Source organism: Mytilus californianus, unplaced genomic scaffold (genome assembly GCF_021869535.1).
Source record: "Mytilus californianus isolate M0D057914Y unplaced genomic scaffold, xbMytCali1.0.p SCAF_12, whole genome shotgun sequence".
Taxonomy (NCBI): domain Eukaryota; kingdom Metazoa; phylum Mollusca; class Bivalvia; order Mytilida; family Mytilidae; genus Mytilus; species Mytilus californianus.
Genome location: NW_026262604.1, coordinates 3,715,934 through 3,735,696, shown reverse-complemented (window position 1 = coordinate 3,735,696; position 19,763 = coordinate 3,715,934). Strand labels below are relative to the sequence as shown.

At 31.4% G+C, this 19,763-nt stretch overlaps 1 protein-coding gene across 5 annotated transcripts in view; it reads left to right on the top strand.

Moving 5' to 3' along the window:
• The window catches only part of LOC127721227 (unconventional myosin-Va-like), a 101,929-nt gene that overhangs the window by 23,942 nt on the left and 58,224 nt on the right, over positions 1 to 19,763 (top strand). For 4 of the 5 annotated variants that reach the window (XM_052227908.1, XM_052227907.1, XM_052227905.1 and 1 more), the window contains exons 11-26: positions 21 to 152; positions 879 to 1,012; positions 2,032 to 2,113; positions 2,562 to 2,702; positions 3,484 to 3,693; positions 3,852 to 3,989; positions 4,789 to 4,818; positions 6,993 to 7,090; positions 8,510 to 8,596; positions 9,138 to 9,249; positions 10,450 to 10,494; positions 14,106 to 14,317; positions 14,953 to 15,067; positions 15,637 to 15,828; positions 16,548 to 16,637; positions 17,364 to 17,588. In XM_052227908.1, coding sequence (XP_052083868.1) covers positions 21 to 152; positions 879 to 1,012; positions 2,032 to 2,113; positions 2,562 to 2,702; positions 3,484 to 3,693; positions 3,852 to 3,989; positions 4,789 to 4,818; positions 6,993 to 7,090; positions 8,510 to 8,596; positions 9,138 to 9,249; positions 10,450 to 10,494; positions 14,106 to 14,317; positions 14,953 to 15,067; positions 15,637 to 15,828; positions 16,548 to 16,637; positions 17,364 to 17,588 — 2,043 coding nt within the window. The remainder of the gene's footprint in view (positions 1 to 20; positions 153 to 878; positions 1,013 to 2,031; positions 2,114 to 2,561; positions 2,703 to 3,483; positions 3,694 to 3,851; positions 3,990 to 4,788; positions 4,819 to 6,992; positions 7,091 to 8,509; positions 8,597 to 9,137; positions 9,250 to 10,449; positions 10,495 to 14,105; positions 14,318 to 14,952; positions 15,068 to 15,636; positions 15,829 to 16,547; positions 16,638 to 17,363; positions 17,589 to 19,763) is intronic. The other variant, XM_052227906.1, reaches the window with a different exon arrangement.

Sequence of the window (19,763 nt, the reverse complement as noted above, 5' to 3'; positions counted from 1 at the left end):
CATCTATTTTTACATTCCAGGCTAAAGACAAGAATTTACAACTGATGTGTCAGTTACTAGGTATCGAGGAATCACAGATGAGAATGTGGCTCTGTAACAAGAAGTTTACAACAGTTGGCGAAGTTCTGACAAAACCTCTCACTGCAGAACAGGTACACAGGGAGTTTATTGTATTCAACCTTTGCCTAAGTGATAGGCAGAAAATGGGCACAACACTTCTTTTGAAGTGTAGCTATTTGTTGAGACATACATTATATGAAATTTTAACCTTTATTATCCTGTTTGGCACCTGAAAAAAACAAATCCTTTCACATGAAAACTTCCTCAAATTAGAAGGCCCTATATGTTTAAAAGATAATAAACAACTTTAATATCAAGCGTAACATTTTTAGTTTGAAAAATTTAACATATTGTAAATTTTAAATTTTAACAAATGGGTTATTTTCCCTTTTTTGCGAACAAGATCGGATCCAGAAAATATCTCCTGGTGTGAATATATCTTGTTAAATGATAACTATCGAGGAAGAAAGAATTTGAAAGTTGAACCTCAATACCTTGTTTTGGCAAAAGAAAACTTGAAAAATAAGCCACTATGCAGAACATGAATTGTATATCCAACAGACAGCTGTCTTTTGTTAACCTTTAAATGTTGTTAGATATTTTGTATTCTTGGGTTGCTGTCTCATATTACTCACATCTCATTTTATTCATTGTCAGTTAAAACAAAAGTTCTGGTAACTAAATATTTGTAAATTTATATTTCAGGCTTGTAATGCTGATCTCATTTATATAAATAATAATTTATTTCCCACGTCTCATTTTATTCATAGTCGGTAAAAAAAATCCTGGTCAGTAAATATTTGTAATTTATTTTCCAGGCTAGTAATGCACAGGATGCCTTGGCTAAACATATTTATGCTAAAATGTTTGACTGGATCGTGGAGAAAGTAAATCTCAGTTTACACAGTACGACCAAACATCACAGGTTTATAGGAGTACTTGATATCTATGGGTAAGTTACACAGTACAACCAAACATCACAGGTTTATAGGAGTACTTGATATCTATGGGTAAGTTACACAGTACAACCAAACATCACAGGTTTATAGGAGTACTTGATATCTATGGGTAAGTTACACAGTACAACCAAACATCACAGGTTTATAGGAGTACATGATATCTATGGGTAAGCTATTTAGAGGAAGATAATATCAAAGAGATATATCAAAGAGATATATCAAACTCTTTAAAAGAGGGACGAAAGATACCAGAGGGACAGTCAAACTCATAGATTGAAAACAAACTGACAACGCCATGGCCAAAAATAAAAAGACAAACAGACAAATAATAGTACAGATGACACAACATAGAAAAATAAAGACTAAGCAACACGAACCCCACCAAAACCTGGGGGTGATCTCGGGTGCTCTTTAAGTGAAAGACAACATCACAAAGCCTTGGCAAAAAAAAGGGAACAACTGAACAAGTAATCAATACTAACAAAAATTAAAAATTACTAAAGACAAGCCAGTAAACAAAACACAGCATTGAGATCTGCAGACCATTCAGACTTCGGCAAAACCATGAAATCTAATATGAAAGGAAATCAATTTTCCACGAAAATTGGTACCCACAAAAAAAAAATGAATCCACATACTGTGGATTCATTATTATTCATTGGATACCAATTTTTGTGGATTTCGAAATTAAATGTTCAATGAATGACAAATTTTCTATAGGCTTGTATGCAGACCTCGTCAAAACCATAAAATTTGATATCCACAACCATACAAGTTTTCCTTTATCCACGAAAATTGGTACCCACGAAAATAACTGAATCCACAGTAATCCCTTATTGTAAATGATTGTGGATTGAATGCTCTTTAGATTTGGATGCTGTCTATTTGACATTTACTGTACATTTTCCTTTATCTTATTAGAAGCAGTTGTTAAGCCTTTAACAATGATTTCAAATAATTCCCCAAGGTGAATGCAAAATAATATATTTAAATGTGAATTTTTATATTTCAGATTTGAAACCTTTGAAATAAACAGTTTTGAACAGTTCTGTATTAACTATGCAAATGAAAAACTACAACAAATTTTTAATAGTGTAAGTATAATATGTTGAAGGAAATTATTTCTGTGGACTTATTGAAATTTTGATATTTGATTGCTAATCATTTGGAAAAAATGTGTGTTACATATTTATGGCATTTTAGGAAGTGTGACACACAACAAATTATGTAGTGTTTTTAAAAATAACAGTATGAACTAATGCAATACTAATTCTGCAACATTATTACTGTTCTAGAGTTATGCCCTTTAAAATTGAAAAAAAATGTTGAATTTGCTGTTATTGCAGTATTACTTTACTTTGCCTCAACAAAATATTATGATATATATACACCATGCTTATTGTCACCAAACACAAATCAAGTTTGAATTTTGGTGGCATCACTTTCATCGTTCTCGAGTCATGTTCCATCATAAATAGATAAATTGCTGATTTATAATTACAAAACATTTGAATTGACAATAGATTCGTTTGTCTTCTGTAGCATGTATTTAAGTTAGAACAAGAAGAATATGTGAAAGAAGCCATTGAATGGTCGTTTATTGATTTCTATGACAACCAGCCATGTATTGATCTGATTGAAAGTAAACTTGGTATACTGGATCTGTTGGATGAAGAATGTAAGGTAATGTATTATATCAGTAGACAGGATACCAGCTCAGAATGGTTTTATCAGTTAACAGAGAAATATTTGTATTAATTCATTTTCCTAAGGATGTTCTTAACTCATGTTTTTTTTTAACTTTTTGTATGATATTCGGAATCCTCTGTGGTGCCATGTAGTGCCATTAACAATTTCTGCCTGCTAAACCTCTACTTTTCTTTTCATAACTTAATTACATATACAATGTAGTTAAAAAAGCGATATTTGAAAATCTTATAAAATCCTTGTTTTTTTCATTTTTTTAAAAGAAAAAGATGCCAATTTTAAATGATTGAATACATTTTGGTATTATTAGATAAAAATCTAGTTCAGCATGTACATGTCTGTCTAGTACAAAGCAGGGTTTATATTCATATCCTAAACGTGTGGTCATCCTGAATATGAAACTGGATATTAAACAGGCATCTGTCCATCATCATCATCATCATCATTTAAGAAATGACTGTAATATTTTTTCTGTCTATGAAGAAATAACATCAAAAATGTGGTGCACACTGAATAACCCGCATAGCGGGTTATTTTAAAGTGTGGACCTATTTCGAATAGACAGAAAAAATATTACAGTCATTTCTTATAATTTAATTCTAAATTCCATTTTAAACCGGAGTAAACCATGAAAAAACGTTGATCATGTCACGGTCACATGACAAAATTATGTCTATGAGCTGATAAACAAAACAACGTCAGCCAATCAGAAGACGCGTTACATCCAAAATTAAATTATTCTAATTTATATTTACAGATGCCAAAAGGTTCAGATAAGAACTGGTGCCAGAAGTTATATGATAAACATTACAACAAGGCTCATCACTTTGACAAACCTCGAATGTCTAACATGGCATTTATCATACACCACTTTGCTGACAAAGTCACATACCAGGCCGATGGATTCCTGGAGAAGAACAGAGACACAGTATTAGAAGACCATATCAATATTCTCAGAGCTAGTGAGGTAGGAGGTTTAATTTAATGGTAGAATGCTATAAGACAAATTATATAGGGCATTTCAATATACTGTAAATTCAGAAAAAATGCACAATTGTATACTTTTTGATGCTATATGTTATATTTTTATGGAAGAAAATGTATGATTTATTTATTTTTTTCCAGTTTGCCTTAGTGGCAGAATTATTTGAAGACAAACCTGATCCTAATGAAAAGAAGCAGAGAGCTGGTTCCCATCCTACACAGCCCCTGCGCTCTAATCCTAAAGGGAGTAAAAGTACCAAGAAAACAGTTGGTTCACAGGTAAGAGGAATATCAATGGTGCAGGTTGATAAATTTGACTTTGTATTTCATATTGGGGAATAAGTCTATTTGCTGAATTTTAAGATTTTTAGTAAATGTTTTATTATAAATAAGAATATTTTCGGATTAATAACTTTTTCAGATGGCTTAGTAAACAATGCATGAAATTTTGCATGGTCTATGTTGTGGAATTAATTGGCTTTCATTATGTTGAAACTTGAGTTTAAGAAGGAAATATTTTCCCTAAAATAATTAATAAAAAAGTGATTGTTTTGGAACATCTATGATATTCTTAACTTTTCACAATCTGTAGCGTTCTTGGTAATATTATGAAATGAATACACCAAAGCATTCTGATTGGTCAAAAATATATTTAACCTGTAATGCTGTGTTTAAAAATTATGATTCTGATTTTGAAAAATGGTGTAAATCTATAAAGACAATAGATCTAAAGCCTTGTGTAAGACTAACCAAAGGGTTTACAAATGATATTTTTACATTTTTGTTGGTATATTGTATTTTATTAATGTCTAGAATTAAGTTTTAGGACATGTCAAAAAGTTGTGTTTCTCAGTCCATTGAGCATATTTCCTTTCTTTTTATTTGCAATTATATATTTGAATAGATAAATATAAATTGTTTAATTGGCATTTACAGATACATGTGTGATATCAAATATTTTGAGATGCAATGCATTAAGACCTCTGAGACTGAGAAACAATGCTTTTTTTTTTTTTTTACCTTTTATTAATTTTTATGTTTATTTAGTATAATATTTCATTATTTCTGGTTGCTATAGCAAGTTACCAAAGCAACTGTTGGAGATCAGGTAACCATAATAACAAAGCTTTGAGTGGTTTAGCTTAATCTAATAAGACATTTTAGTTGTTTCTTCTGTCAATAGTTCAGGGGTCATACAGTTCCTGGAATGTCAAAGAATCTTGTTTAAAAAAAATCAAAATACTTATCATTCAGTACTTTTTTTGGAGTACTTTTTTTGTAATTTTATAAATGACTTTTTTGGATGAAATCCCTATTGTCGACACTAAATCAAAAAATTATCTTTTAATTCTTGGATTAACTTTAAGGTTATTCTTAAATTAGACAAGAATTTTCCAAATTTATTGCAAAAAAAAAAAGAAATTATGAAACTGCTGTGTATTGTGTATGGGAAAAAGTTGTGCATTGTTTATATTGCTGAGTATATGTTATATTTAAGAATTTTGTATTACACCTATAGATTTCTGGTGAATATCAATTATCAAATACGTCTTTGAATTGAACTGAATTATTTACAGAAGAAACTTGTAGCTTTAATATCTAATATTTCTGATACATGAGTTTGGTTATAATATTATCTAATACTATATCTGCATGAATGTTAATTTGTTTATTTATGTTGTTTTTATGTTAAGACACAACCAAACTTATTTACGAATTGTATTTTAATACCAGAAACTACTTTTAATGGCTAAGAAAAATCACAGAATGTTGAGCTGAAATCAATTTATAAATCTTTTGTTCCCAAATTTTCCTCAAAAATTATTGTGACAGTTCTTTACCACTTTCAAGAATATGGATGATAGACTCTTTGGCCTTTATTTACTTAAGGGGATCTAAACGGTAAAATGTTATACTAAACTTACCCTTACCTAACCTTAACCCATACCTTACCCTAACACTTGCCCTAAACCTACATTATAACTGTAATCCTAAAGGAAATCCTCACCCTAATACCGGGTGTCCTTATGTAAATGAAGGCTTACTCTTTTGAAGTCAGTTTTGTTTGAATATTTAAATAAAAGAATTAGTAAGATATGTCAATTTAGATAATTAAATTATTCAGATTTAAAAAAAAAGAATTGGTTTGAAAACTTTGATAGATTTGTTATTTAAGTTTGGTTGTGTCTGGAGAATTATTAACTTATTACTTATTTCAGTTGCTGATTTCAATTTCTGCAAGATATGAAGGGCTATTCTAGAAACAGTGTATGATTGAAGAAGTTTTTTGTCATTCTTTCTGTCCATTTGAATTAAAAGAGATTGCTTTTTGAAATAAAAAAAAATAAATTTTCCAACCCCTCTTCTTAAACAGCAGAATTTATTTTCATTACTTTCAGTGTCACAAAGAAATTTCTAGGATAGCCCTACCAGATAGCTTTTTTTAGGATTTCCAGATCTGAATAATACTTACACTGTATTCTAAGAACATAGAAATAGAGCTAGAAATATTAACAGAAAATGATCTTTTTGAAACCAGTTTGTACAATTTTAAGATATTGCAATTTGCTTTTATTATATGATCTACAACACAGAAAAATATATTGTTGCTTTTTTTGCTGACATTTTATTATCAATCTAATGTTATGATTGTATGATATATTCATATCGGTTAAAAAAAACATTGACAGTTTGTTTCTTTTAGGAAAAAAAGAAGATAAACTTCAATGAGGCAATAATCAACTTAAAAAAGAGACAGAACATGCCAAATGGACAATCAATTATCATCAGTCATTGGCAAATTATACAATAAAAAAACCCACCTTAAAACAAGTTACAAGCCAAAAAAAATCTTCATTAAAAACAAACTAAAAACCGAGCAACCCACTTACCAGACAAAAAAAAATCGAGATTGATTCAGACGTGTCATGTTGCTAGACATCTAGAGGTTACCAAATGGCAATCTCTAGATCACCAAAACTTTTACCAAGATATACAGAAATGACCTTACTAAATATAATATCACAGTCTCAAAAGACTAAAAATGTAATTGATGTAACAAATGACCAGATATGAAAGTTTATAAAGATTGTTGATTATTAGATTTTTTACGCCCCCTGCTGTAGGTGACAGGAGCATTAAGTGTTACCATAGACTGTCAATCTTTCCGTCTGTCCGTTCCATTATTGTTGCAAAGCTTGAACGGGGGCATTTGTGTCCTCCGACACATTCTTATATTTAAGTTTAGTTTTTGGCTAATTTTATTATATTTTATCATTACAGTTCCGAGACTCCTTGTTTATGTTAATGACCACCCTGAATGCTACCACACCTCATTATATCAGATGTATAAAACCTAATGACTTGAAAGAAGCATTTCAGTAAGTACTTGTAGGAGGAGTAAAATATACAGTAAAAACCATCTTTTAAAAAAATCTTAGAAAATGTCAAATATTTCCCATTATGATGTATTTATAATAATGACATTGTATATATCTCACATTTATTATATTGTATGTATGCCATGTATATGTTTTAATTGTTGGAAATAGAAAAATTGAAAATTGAGAAAATAAAAAAAAACATCTTAACTGAACCCTGACTAAAAAGTAAAATCACAAAATACCGAACTCCGAGGAAAATTCAAAATGGAAAGTCCCTAAACAAATGGCAAAATCAGACACCAGTCTTAAACAGAATGGCTCAAAATTCTTTTGTTTCAAGATCAATATATTTTTATTGTCATTAAGTTTTACCCTTGTCCGTCCGTGCGTACGTCCATACGACCCAAAATTGGTTTCCGTTCTCTAACTTTAGTTTGCCTCAACCAAATGTTATGAAACTTATCCACAATGCTTATTACCACAAAACACAGGTCAAGTTTGAATTTTGGTGCATCACTTTTACAGTTCAAGAGTTATGCCCTTTTACAAAAGGAAAAATTGCTGTTCTTAAATTATAAATTATGTCATTTTTAAAATCTTCTTTGAAAATTGGAGTTATCTTTCTTTGTCCAGAATGGTAGTTGAATCAACTACAACCAATGCTTTATACAATGCAATATTCAATTTTACTTCCCACTGATAAATTAAAGCAATCTTTACCATTCAGTGCTTACAAGCACTTTGATTACCATTCTAGGGTTATGCCCCTTTACAAATGGAAAAATTGCTGAATTTTTTCGTTTCCAACTTAAGTTTGTCTCAACTAAATTTAATGAAATGTATATATAATGCTTATTACCACTCAACTCAGTTTAAGTTCAAATTTTGGCAGCTTCACTTTTACAGTTCTTGAGTTATGTCCCTTTATAACATTATATGCTAGCGGGGGCATCATCTGTGTCCCTATGGACACATTCCTCATTAATGATTTAAAAAGAGACAGAAGAATTTAAGGGTACATTCAAATAAATCGTAAAAAAACTGGCAACACTTTGGTAAAAAACGAAAAAGATGAACACGTCCACAAAATTCTACCTTGAAAACTAAAACTTAAGCAACACAAACTCCACCAAAAATTGGAGGTGCTCCAGATGGTTAGCTCTTTTCCACAGTACAGCTTACTCTTATACACAGAACACCTGTCTAAATGAGATAAATTCTTCATTAAAAACACAGGAACGAAAAGATGACTATAAATATACAAACAAATATTTAAAGGTATTTATTTTATTCATTTTAATATAAAGAATTGCATTTGTACAATAATTCACTGTGAAAAATACTACTGATACCTGATTTAATGTACTGAAATCTACCAAAAGTTTGTAATGCATGCATGTTTATTTTGAATTATAGATTTGACCCTAGAAGAGGAGTAGAACAGTTGCGAGCCTGTGGTGTACTGGAAACTATCAGGATCAGTGCAGCTGGTTATCCATCAAGGTTTGTACGATCAAAATATTTATTACACTTTATTGGAAAATGTTTGCATTTTTGTTGAGGCTGTGACATTTATGTCACAAAAGTGAGACATGGCAATCCTAGATTCCCCTGTCGGCATCATCAACATTTGTTTCAGTCTGCGGTTTACTGTGGATTCATTATTATTCATTGAATACCAATTTTCGTGGATTTGGTGGATCCAGTTGATCCACGAAATTAAATGTTCAACTAAAAACAAATTTTCTATAGGCTTGTATGCAGACTTCGGCAGACACCACGAAATTAAATATCCACGAACAAGTAAGTTTTCCTTAATCCATGAAAATTGGTACCCAAGAAAATAAATGAATTCACAGTAAGTATTTTTAGACATCAGTAACTTTGCCAAACCTTCATGGAATTTAATGAATTTTGGACAGAAGCTTATTTATGACCAATATTTTGAAAATATTTATTTTCATTTTGCCGTATTTTACTGATTAATGGACTGAGTTTTTTACAGTTAACTATATCTGTAAGATATTTATATTCTGCATTACAGATGGACGTACAGTGAGTTTTTCCAAAGATACAGAGTATTAGCCAGATCTAAGGACATTGACAGAGCTAACCCAAGAAAGACATGTGAGAATGTTCTGGTTTCAGTTATACAGGTATCTAACTTTAGACTAAAATTCAACTTAAAATTTGTGACAGTATAACACAGATTTTATTTTAAAGTAATTTTTTTTCTGTATGCACACTTTTAAAATTTTAAATGAAGAGGTGTTATTGGAAAAAAAGAGATTTTTGTGTAGAAACTATTTACAAAGTCTCAATAGTAGCTTTTTGTCTCTCAGGAAGCAGGACTTAGAAAGGATTCAGTCGTTTAAAGAGTGTTGAATGGGATTTCTGAAATCTCTAATATTACTTATTAGGTCTTAGGGTTATTAGTCCCCTACCGACGAAGTCGAGGGGACTTTAGGTTTGCACTCCGTTTGTCTGTCTGTCTGTCTGTCTGTCTGTCAGTCCGGCAAATTAGTTTTCCACACTTTTTTTTCTTCATGCTTGAAGATATTGATTTGATAATTGGTATATTGTTTTATCATAACAAGTTACAGATCAAGTTTGAATTTTATTCTGGTCTGATACTTTTGTGCAGAGTTATAGTCCAAAAATTCACTCAAATAATCAATTTTCCGCACTTTTTTTCGTCATGCTTGAAGATATTTATTTGATAATTGGTGTATAGTTTTATCATGACAAGTTACAGACCAAGTTTGAATTTCGTTTCGGTTTGATGATTTTTTTGCAGAGTTATGGTCCTTGGACTTAGAAAATTCACTTAAATTATCAGTTTTCCGCACTTTTTTTCGTCATACTTGAAGATATTAACTTGATATTTGATGTATAGTTTACACCATGACAAGTTATATATCAAGTTAGCATTTTGTTCCAGTACAATTAATTTTTAACCGGTAGGGGACTATGTATTGCCATGCAATACTCTCAGAATGCTTGTTGAATCATATTTTTGAGGAGATAGAAGATATGTTAAATTCAAAATAAGGTAGTAGGGTTGAAAACATCTTTTCACACTATAATGCATTACATTACTAATGAAAATTGTATGTTTGGGGCTCTTATGAAAAATATCTTCAAATCTTCTGAACATTTTGTTCTGGAAATCCCTCAATGAGATTTATGCAATACAAAGCTGGATGTTAGATCACTTTTGTATATTTCATAGTGCTCAGCAATGAACAAAGAAAAATTGACGGGTATCTAAAGCAATTGTATAAATTATGATATATATATACATATACCGAAGATATTTATAGTGTAGACATATATAGTACTATGCTATATTCTAGGAATCGTCACCGACAAAACATCGTAAAAACAAGCAACCAATAGAGGTAGTATATTGGTTATGTCATTGTCATTATGTTAGTAGACATTGGCATGATATGATATTGAAATTTTGCATTTGTAATCAGTGGCGGAACCAAAATCTGAGGTTTTGAAAATTTTGATGAAAAAATTTAAAAACAAAATTGTAGCAGTGTTCTAGCTAGGTTTAAAGAATGAGAAGCCCATTTTCAAGATGAAGGGAACATTAGCATGGTTTCTTGTCTGAAAAGGAACATCTTGACCATGTTTATAGATCAAAAGTTAAAATAATTGAAGAATTAATGTATTTTTGTCGGATTTGTAGTATTTGTGGGTTGAAAAATCCTTTTCCCAGGAGTTAAAATGATCTTTTGTGCCCTTCTTTTTCTGACTAGCAAGGACACTGTATAATAGTAACAATATTTCAAAAGAATTTGTCCCTTGCCAAATTCTGCCACTGGTATTTAAAACATTTAGTTCTGTTAAAAAAGAAAAATGGTGGATTAAAAGATTGTTAAGCATAATCCACCATTTTTCTACATTTTTTTTTAACTAACAGATGTTTTCCTTGTGATATCAAGGAAATGCATGATGACCATGTTCAAATTTTTCTTTTCTTTTTTAACTTGTATCTGTATCATCAACATAAGTAGTGACTATGAACTTTTAGCTCCACTATTGCAGAATCTAATGTGGTTAGATATTTTGGATACATATATATATATATGTATATAAATATAAATGTCTATTTTGAAGTCAGACGAAATAAATGTATTATTTAAAATGCTTGATTCTGAATAATACAAGTTTTTCACTTACTCAAGTAATAAGAAAACAAAAAAACAGTGCAATTTTTTTCCCCCAATTTAGAATCTACATGTAGAATAATAAAAAATATTTTTTTAAAAGATTATAAAAGATTATAAAAGATTATTAGAATGATTTAAAACGTCTTTTGAGAATTCATATAAAATAATTGCCCTTTTGTTCTATTTTTGTATTCCATCTTTGAATTAAAAAATTCAACATAGTATAACAGAGTAGAACCTAAAAAACATTTTGGTTATTGGTTTTTATATAAAAAAAAATAGTTCATTATCTTAGTATAAAATTCAACATCTGAGTAACTTTTGAAATCCATGTTTTATTGGAATTTGAAATCTTATTATAAATAAGCATACATAGAAAATCATCCTTGAATTTTTTACATTTTTACTGTTCTTGCAAATAAAATATTAGTCTTGTTTTTGAAGTTCACCTCCAGAACAATTATATATCTCTCAATCTCTTTCTTTTAATGATATTTATTCACAATCTTATATTTTTCTCTTTGTTTAGCATGTGTTTATTATTTCACATTAACGACTGTTTGATATACAGCATGTAATATCCCTGCTGTTTCTCTTTAGATCTGTCTATATATATGTAGCCAGTTATTTATATACTTGTAAATGTATAGAATATTGAAATGTTTTATTTTTCCATTTCACTTAAGATTCTATCATGGCTGTTCCAGAATTGATTGTATTAAGGGGGGACTTTGCTTAAATTTGATGCATGGTGATATATTTCTGGAACAACACTTACTTGTATATCAATTTTATCTTTTTCACTTTACAGTCAATAAGATATGCCACTTATGTAATAGCATAGCAACGATTTGATAAATTCACATTCTATGGTAGTCTCTTTCGACAGGGTCATAAAGTGTTTGTAAAAAACCCAGAAAACAGCACTTTATAAATTCCATGCATCCAAGACCCTTTTCTGGATCTATCTTCATCAGGAATGCTCAATGCCTAATGGTTGAAGGACAAGGATGTATAAGAACCAAAATAGTTGAAGAGCTACTATCAAAAAGGACCTAAAAATAATAGCCAAATTTATCTTAGGTCAACTTTGACAGAGGGAGTTTCACTTAGTTTCTTATCAATTTCTTAATTTATAAACAATGACTTTCTTTAAACTACTGTTGACTGCCTATACAGACTTTATGTATGGAAATTGAATAATAACATATTAAACAAAATTTATAGTTTTTCTTCAAATGTTATTGCATGAAATATTTGTTTGTTTATATTTATGTTCATATGTATGCAAGATTCTTAATTTATTTTTTCAATTATTTTTGTCGAGCCTGCGACTTTTGTCGCAGAAAGCTCGACATAGGGATAGTGATCCGGCGGCGGCGGCGTTAGCTAACTTCTTAAAAGCTTTATATTTTAGAAGGTAGAAGATCTGGATGCTTCATACTTTGTATATGGATGCCTCATGTTACGAAGTTTCCGTCAGTCACATGTCCAATGTCCTTGACCTCATTTTCATGGTTCAGTGACTACTTGAAAAAAAAGTTAAGATTTTTTGTAATGTTAAATTCTCTCTTATTATAAGTAATAGGATAACTATATTTGGTATGTGCGTACCTTGCAAGGTCCTCATGCCCATCAGACAGTTTTCACTTGACCTCGACCTCATTTCATGGATCAGTGAACAAGGTTAAGTTTTGGTGGTCAAGTCCATATCTCAGATACTATAAGCAATAGGTCTAGTATATTCGGTGTATGGAAGGACTGTAAGGTGTACATGTCCAACTGGCAGGTGTCATCTGACCTGGACCTCATTTTCATGGTTCAGTGGTTATAGTTAAGTTTTTGTGTTTTGGTCTGTTTTTCTTATACTGTATGCAATAGGTCTACTATATTTGGTGTATGGAATGATTGTAAGGTGTACATGTCCAACTGGCAGGTGTCATCTGACCTTGACCTCATTTTCATGGTTCAGTGGTTATAGTTAAGTTTTTGTGTTTTGGTCTGTTTTTCTTATACTGTATGCAATAGGTCTACTTTATTTGGTGTATGGAATGATTGTAAGGTGTACATGTCTAGCTGGCAGGTGTCATCTGACCTTGACCTCATTTTCATGGTTCAGTGGTCAAAGTTAAGTTTTTGAGTTTTGGTCTTTTTTTCTAATACTATATATGCAATAGTTCAACTATATTTGGTGTATGGAAATATTTTATGATCTATATGTCAGTCACACAGGTTTTATTTGACCTTGACCTCATTTTCAAGGTTCATTGCTCAGTGTTAAGTTTTTGTGTTTTGGTCTGTTTTTCTTAAACTATAAGCAATAGGTCAACTATAGTTGTTGTATGGAAGATTTGTTAGCTGTACATGCCTGCCTTGCGTGGTTTATCTGACCTTGACCTCATTTTCATGGTTCATTGGTCAATGTTTAGTTTACTTGGTTAATGTTAAGTTTATGTGGCAGTTGTAATAAAGCTTTATATTTAGGACTATCAACATAATATCAATGATTAGTAAAGAAGGCGAGACATTTCAGCGTGTGCACTCTTGTTTATATTTGCTGTAGGAAATCTCTCTCTTCTTCTTGTCACTCTTTATTTTAAACCATTTATACTTTTAAGTCTTAAAGCCATCCATTCGTATTCATTATATGTATACTAGTTGTTTGTGTATGTATAAATCAGAGAAATTTTTTTTGGGGTTCTGTGGGTTTTAGGTGGTAACAAAGAGATGGGTGGGTAGAAAATGTCATATCCCTGAAAGGAACAGAAATAAACTTAAGAATAATTTAATTATGATGTATTTTTACCATATTTACCTTCATGTTATAGGATCCAGACAAATACAGATTTGGAAAAACAAAAATATTTTTCCGAGCAGGACAAGTGGCCTACTTAGAAAAGCTCCGATCTGACAAGTTACGATCATGTGGTATAATGATACAGAAACATGTCAAAGGGTGGTTAGAGAGAAAACGTTACAGGAAGATCACAAAGTCTATTACACTTCTACAAAAATATGGACGAGGTCTGCTGGCTAGACGGTATGTAATTTGATTGAGAACTAAACCTTAGGACAAAAGAGATGATTTAAATTTTCCTACTGAAATCTTTCCATTTCTGTATATCATCATTTCAGCAGCACTTTCATATGAAGTATTCATGTCCCAGTTAATATGATATTTCAGGACTTGTGTGTTTGACGTTTGTGATTTTTCACATGAGTAAAATGGTAAATGTTTATATACCACTAATACTGAAGTAAAACATGATTAGTAAATAACCAATATTTCAAAACAAAATACTGTTGTTGCTCTCTTTCTTTTTTTTCTGTTACTGGGAAGTTTTCTGCAATGAGCCAAAAAGTTAGATCATTGGATCAACATCAAGAAATCTATCGGAAACTTATGTAGTGCTCATATAATCATAGATAACATTAGCATTAGTTTTGAATCTTTCATAAGACATCAATGAAGTGCAAATGATTAGCCATATAAATATGTTCTACTTTAAATGATTTGAAAGATTAATGGTAGCGTCTGTAAGTAGGTCAGGCACTATATTTTAAACCCATTTAAAAACCCTTTTTCGATTCCACATTTACCTCCAACAGAAGAATGCTATGATATGTTAATTCCAGATATAAAGTGGTTAATGCACAGTTTAATTATTTCCACAGCTTTGCAAGATATTTGCGAGAAACCTGGGCAGCAAAGACAGTTCAAAAGAGATGGAAGGGCTACAAAGCCAGGAGTCACTACAACCATGTCAGGAATGCAGTCCTTATTTTACAGGTTAGTAGGAAGGATTTTATATACCATTATAAAGGATTTAAGCTGCACATATTTTTGGGGTAAATATTGCATTAAAAAAATTATAATGGATTGATAGCTTTATTTACTAGACCTCTTCACTGCTTTTGAGAGAACAACACCAAAGTGCATTGGTGTGAACATTATTTACCTTTTAATTAAGATTGACATCTGCAGTCAGTAGATAGCCGGGGCTTCAGCTTGTATACATTATACTCTTCATTATACTTAACATCCAATAACCTTTAAGTATAATGTATACAAGCTGAAGCCCCACCTATCTATTGATTGCAGATGTCAATCTTAATTACAATGCTTGAGCAAACATTTATACAAACAAAGCAAGCAAGCCAACCAAACCTTTAAACTACAAGAATTAGGAAAATAGCTCTAAAGGAAATTTTACAATTGGAGTTGTCATATGTTGTTCATACAAACCAGAGTCCCTGGATTAAATTATGATTACTGATGAAATTAAATGTCAAACTTCAGATATTCACTAAATATCATTATAATTTGTCTGGTTAATTATGAAAAAAATACATTTTCAGGCCAGTATCCGAGGCTTCTTTGGAAGACGAGAATTTGAGAAAGCCCTTCATACTCATAGAGCTGTGGTTATACAGAGGTACGCACGTGGATGGTTGGCACGTGTCAGATATCGTAGAGTCATCAGAGGTATCATCAAATTACAAGGTCATTACCGAAGACGAAAGGCCAAGAAGGAGCTTAAGAAACTTAAGGTTTGTTTATGTTATATATTGTTTCCTTTTTTTAAACACTGAACATACAGATTTTGAGATAAAAAACCTAAACAAAAAAAAACAAAAAAAAAGAATTTTAGATGTTGATTGCATTATTAAGTGCCACTTTTGCAATAATTAATCTCACACATGTTTCCATTGTACAACAGTCACTTATGAATTAGGGCTATTCCATTAAATTGTATGTGGGAGGGTAGGAAGGGAAGTTTAATTATTGAATGTGGGTCATGGTTTTTTTTTTCAGTATGCGCCTATTACCATTATGCAAAATTATCTAAAAAATGGTTCTTGGTTGTAGGGATATTTTGAAAGTCCCTTCCTACCCTCCCACATACATTTTAATGGAATAGCCCTTACCTGCAAAAAAGTCTGTATTTACAGTATATCTGGAGAAAACCAGTTAAGATATTTTATATTTATAATTTATATTATAAGTATACTGTATATAATAAAAAAGACGTTGGATGAACACCATTGAAACAGCAACCTTGCAATGCAAGTTTACCGAAATGGAGACATTTACTTTGCCTCACACATTACAATATTGATTATAGATGGTTGTTTATTTTTTCAAGAAATCACTTGTATTGATGTAAATTTACCCCAAAAAAAACCACACATGTATTTCACTGATTATTCTTTACCTCACATTGAAATTATAGAAGTAGACCATAACAGTTGACTTTGTTGTATTTCAGATTGAGGCTAAATCAGTGGACCATATCAAGAATGTAAACAAAGGATTGGAGAATAAGATTATACAACTACAACAGCAACTGGATGTCAGGGTAAGGTTGTTACCATGGTGATTGTCAGTTATAAGATTAAAAACAATTTCTCAATTGAAAATAATCATTTTGTTTACTCTGCAAAAAAGTTATGGCAAGGAGACAAGTAGAGATGAATATCTAGTAATTTAATTTTATCTATAGGACTGATGAGGAAATATCTAAATAAGTTCACTAGCTTAAAAAGATATATACTCTGTTTTTCTCTTATTCTTCGATTTGCAGCTTCCATAAAACAGTGACTTCTGTCATATTAAAATGGTTTTAAATGACTGAAAGTTTAAAAGATTGAAAAGCGACATGAAAATTTCTTTAATAGACAATAGAACTAGGACTTTTACTAAACTATTTAAAATGGACTTAATGGCTAAGTATATATTTGATAACTAACTTCTCATAAACTTGATTGACTTATTATTGCGTAACACAGCATCCTTTTAAATGGACAGATATACTATAAACCAACTAGTTTACTAGCGAATTATTTCCACAACTTGTGCAGGGAGAAAATAAACATCAATACAAATCGTTACAAATATGTACACCTTGGATATTTCCTTATATGAATACAGCAACAATATTGTTAAATCATGGAAATAAATTGCCGGGGATTTGGTTAGACATGGCAGAATACAATATTTACATGTAGTATTCATAAAAATAAGTTGGTTAAAGGTTTAGTGGAGATTTTCCAAAAAATTCATTGTGTTAATGATCTAATTTCAGAAACAAGAAATGAATGCTGTCAAACAACAAGAAGGAGAAATGGACAAGATGAAAGTAGAACTGGAGAAATTACGAGGCTCCTCTGGTCAAGTTGAAAAGTCGTCTAATAAAATTACAGAACTCCTGGCTGAGATTAAGGCTTTGAAAATAGAGCTAGAGAAAGAACAAATAGAAAAACAAGATCTGATAGCTGAGAAGGAACTAATGAGGAAAGATAAAGCAGAGGTACTGATTAAGTATTGGATGTAGTCTTCTTATATCTGAGTGGCATCAAAGTGGCATATATAGAAGTAATAAATAATTATTTTATCTCTTCTCTTGTTCTAAGAAGAGCAATTAGTTTTGATAAAACAAGAATAGTGTCATTATCTCAAATTTTCCAGATGCAGTAACACTCATAGAAGATGTTTCGTAGTTATGGATTTGGAATGATCCAAATATCTTGCGTTTATTTTTATACGACTGCAAAAAATTTTTGCGTCGTATAATGCTACAGTGTTGTCGTCATTGGCGTCGTCCAAAGACACATTTGGTTTCCAGACAATAACTTTAGTTTAAGTAAATGGATCTCTAAGAAATTTTACCAGAAGGTTTTATACCACAAAAGGAAGGTTGGGATTCATTTTGGGGGTTATGGTACCAACAGTTTAGGAATTAGGGGCCAAAAACAAGCATTTTTGTAGTTTCCGGACAATAACTTGTGTGTTAGAGTATAGATCTCTCAGAAAATGTACCACAAGGTTCCATATCACAAAGGGAAGGCTGGGAGTGTGTTTGGGGGTAATTGCCCCAACTGTTCAGGAATAAGGGCCAAAAAAGGGGCCAAAAAACAAGCATTTTTCTAGTTTCCAGACAGTAACTTGTGTTTAATTGTATTGATCTCTCTAAAATTGTACTACAAGGTTCCATACCAAAAAGGGAAGGCTGGGATTTATTTGGGGGTAATTACTGTGGGTGAGGGGGTTCAAAAAGTTTGGGGGGATTTTTTTTTTCCAATTTTTTTGGGGGTTCATATTTTTTTTCTTCTAAATTTTTGAAATTTCAAATGATTGCACATTATTTGGCAATGGCAAGAAATCTTCAATTGCACAGTATTGCGCAATAGCAAGAAATCTTCAATTGCACAGTATTGCACAATAGCAAGAAATCTTCAATTGCACTGTATTGCACAATAGCAAGAAATCTTCAATTGCACTGTATTGCACAATAGCAAGAAATCTTCAATTACACAGTATTGCACAATAGCAAGAAATCTTCAATTGCACTGTATTGCACAATAGCAAGAAATCTTCAATTGCACAGTATTGCGCAATAGCAAGAAATCTTCAATTGCACTGTATTGGGCAATAGCAAGAAATCTTCAATTGCACAGTATTGCGCAATAGCAAGAAATCTTCAATTGCAAAGTATTGCGCAAAAGCAAGAAATCGTCAATTGCACTGTATTGCACAATAGCAAGAAATCTTCAATTGCACAGTATTGCACAATAGCAAGAAATCTTCAATTACACAGTATTGCGCAATAGCAAGAAATCTTCAATTGCACTGTATTGGGCAATAGCAAGAAATCTTCAATTGCACAGTATTGTGCAATAGCAAGAAATCTCCAATTGCACAGTATTGCTCAATAGCAAGAAATCTTCAATTGCACAGTAATGTGCAATAGCATAGTATTGCGCAACAACAAAGTATTGCGCAATAGCAAGAAATCTTCAATTGCACAGTATTGAACAATAGCACAGTATTGCGCAATAGCAAGAAATCTTCAATTGCACAGTATTGAACAATAGCATAGTATTGCGCAATAGCAAGAAATCTTCAATTGCACAGTATTGAACAATAGCACAGTATTGCGCAATAGCAAGAAATCTTCAATTGCACAGTATTGAACAATAGCATAGTATTGCGCAATAGCAAGAAATCTTCAATTGCACAGTATTGAACAATAGCACAGTATTGCGCAATAGCAAGAAATCTTCAATTGCACTGTATTGGGCAATAGCAAGAAATCTTCAATTGCACAGTATTGCGCAATAGCAAGAAATCTTCAATTGCAAAGTATTGCGCAATAGCAAGAAATCGTCAATTGCACTGTATTGCACAATAGCAAGAAATCTTCAATTGCACAGTATTGCACAATAGCAAGAAATCTTCAATTGCACAGTATTGAACAATAGCACAGTATTGCGCAATAGCAAGAAATCTTCAATTGCACAGTATTGAACAATAGCACAGTATTGCGCAATAGCAAGAAATCTTCAATTGCACAGTATTGAACAATAGCACAGTATTGCGCAATAGCAAGAAATCTTCAATTGCACTGTATTGCGCAATAGCAAGAAATCTTCAATTGCACTGTATTGCGCAATAGCAAGAAATCTTCAATTGCACAGTATTGCAC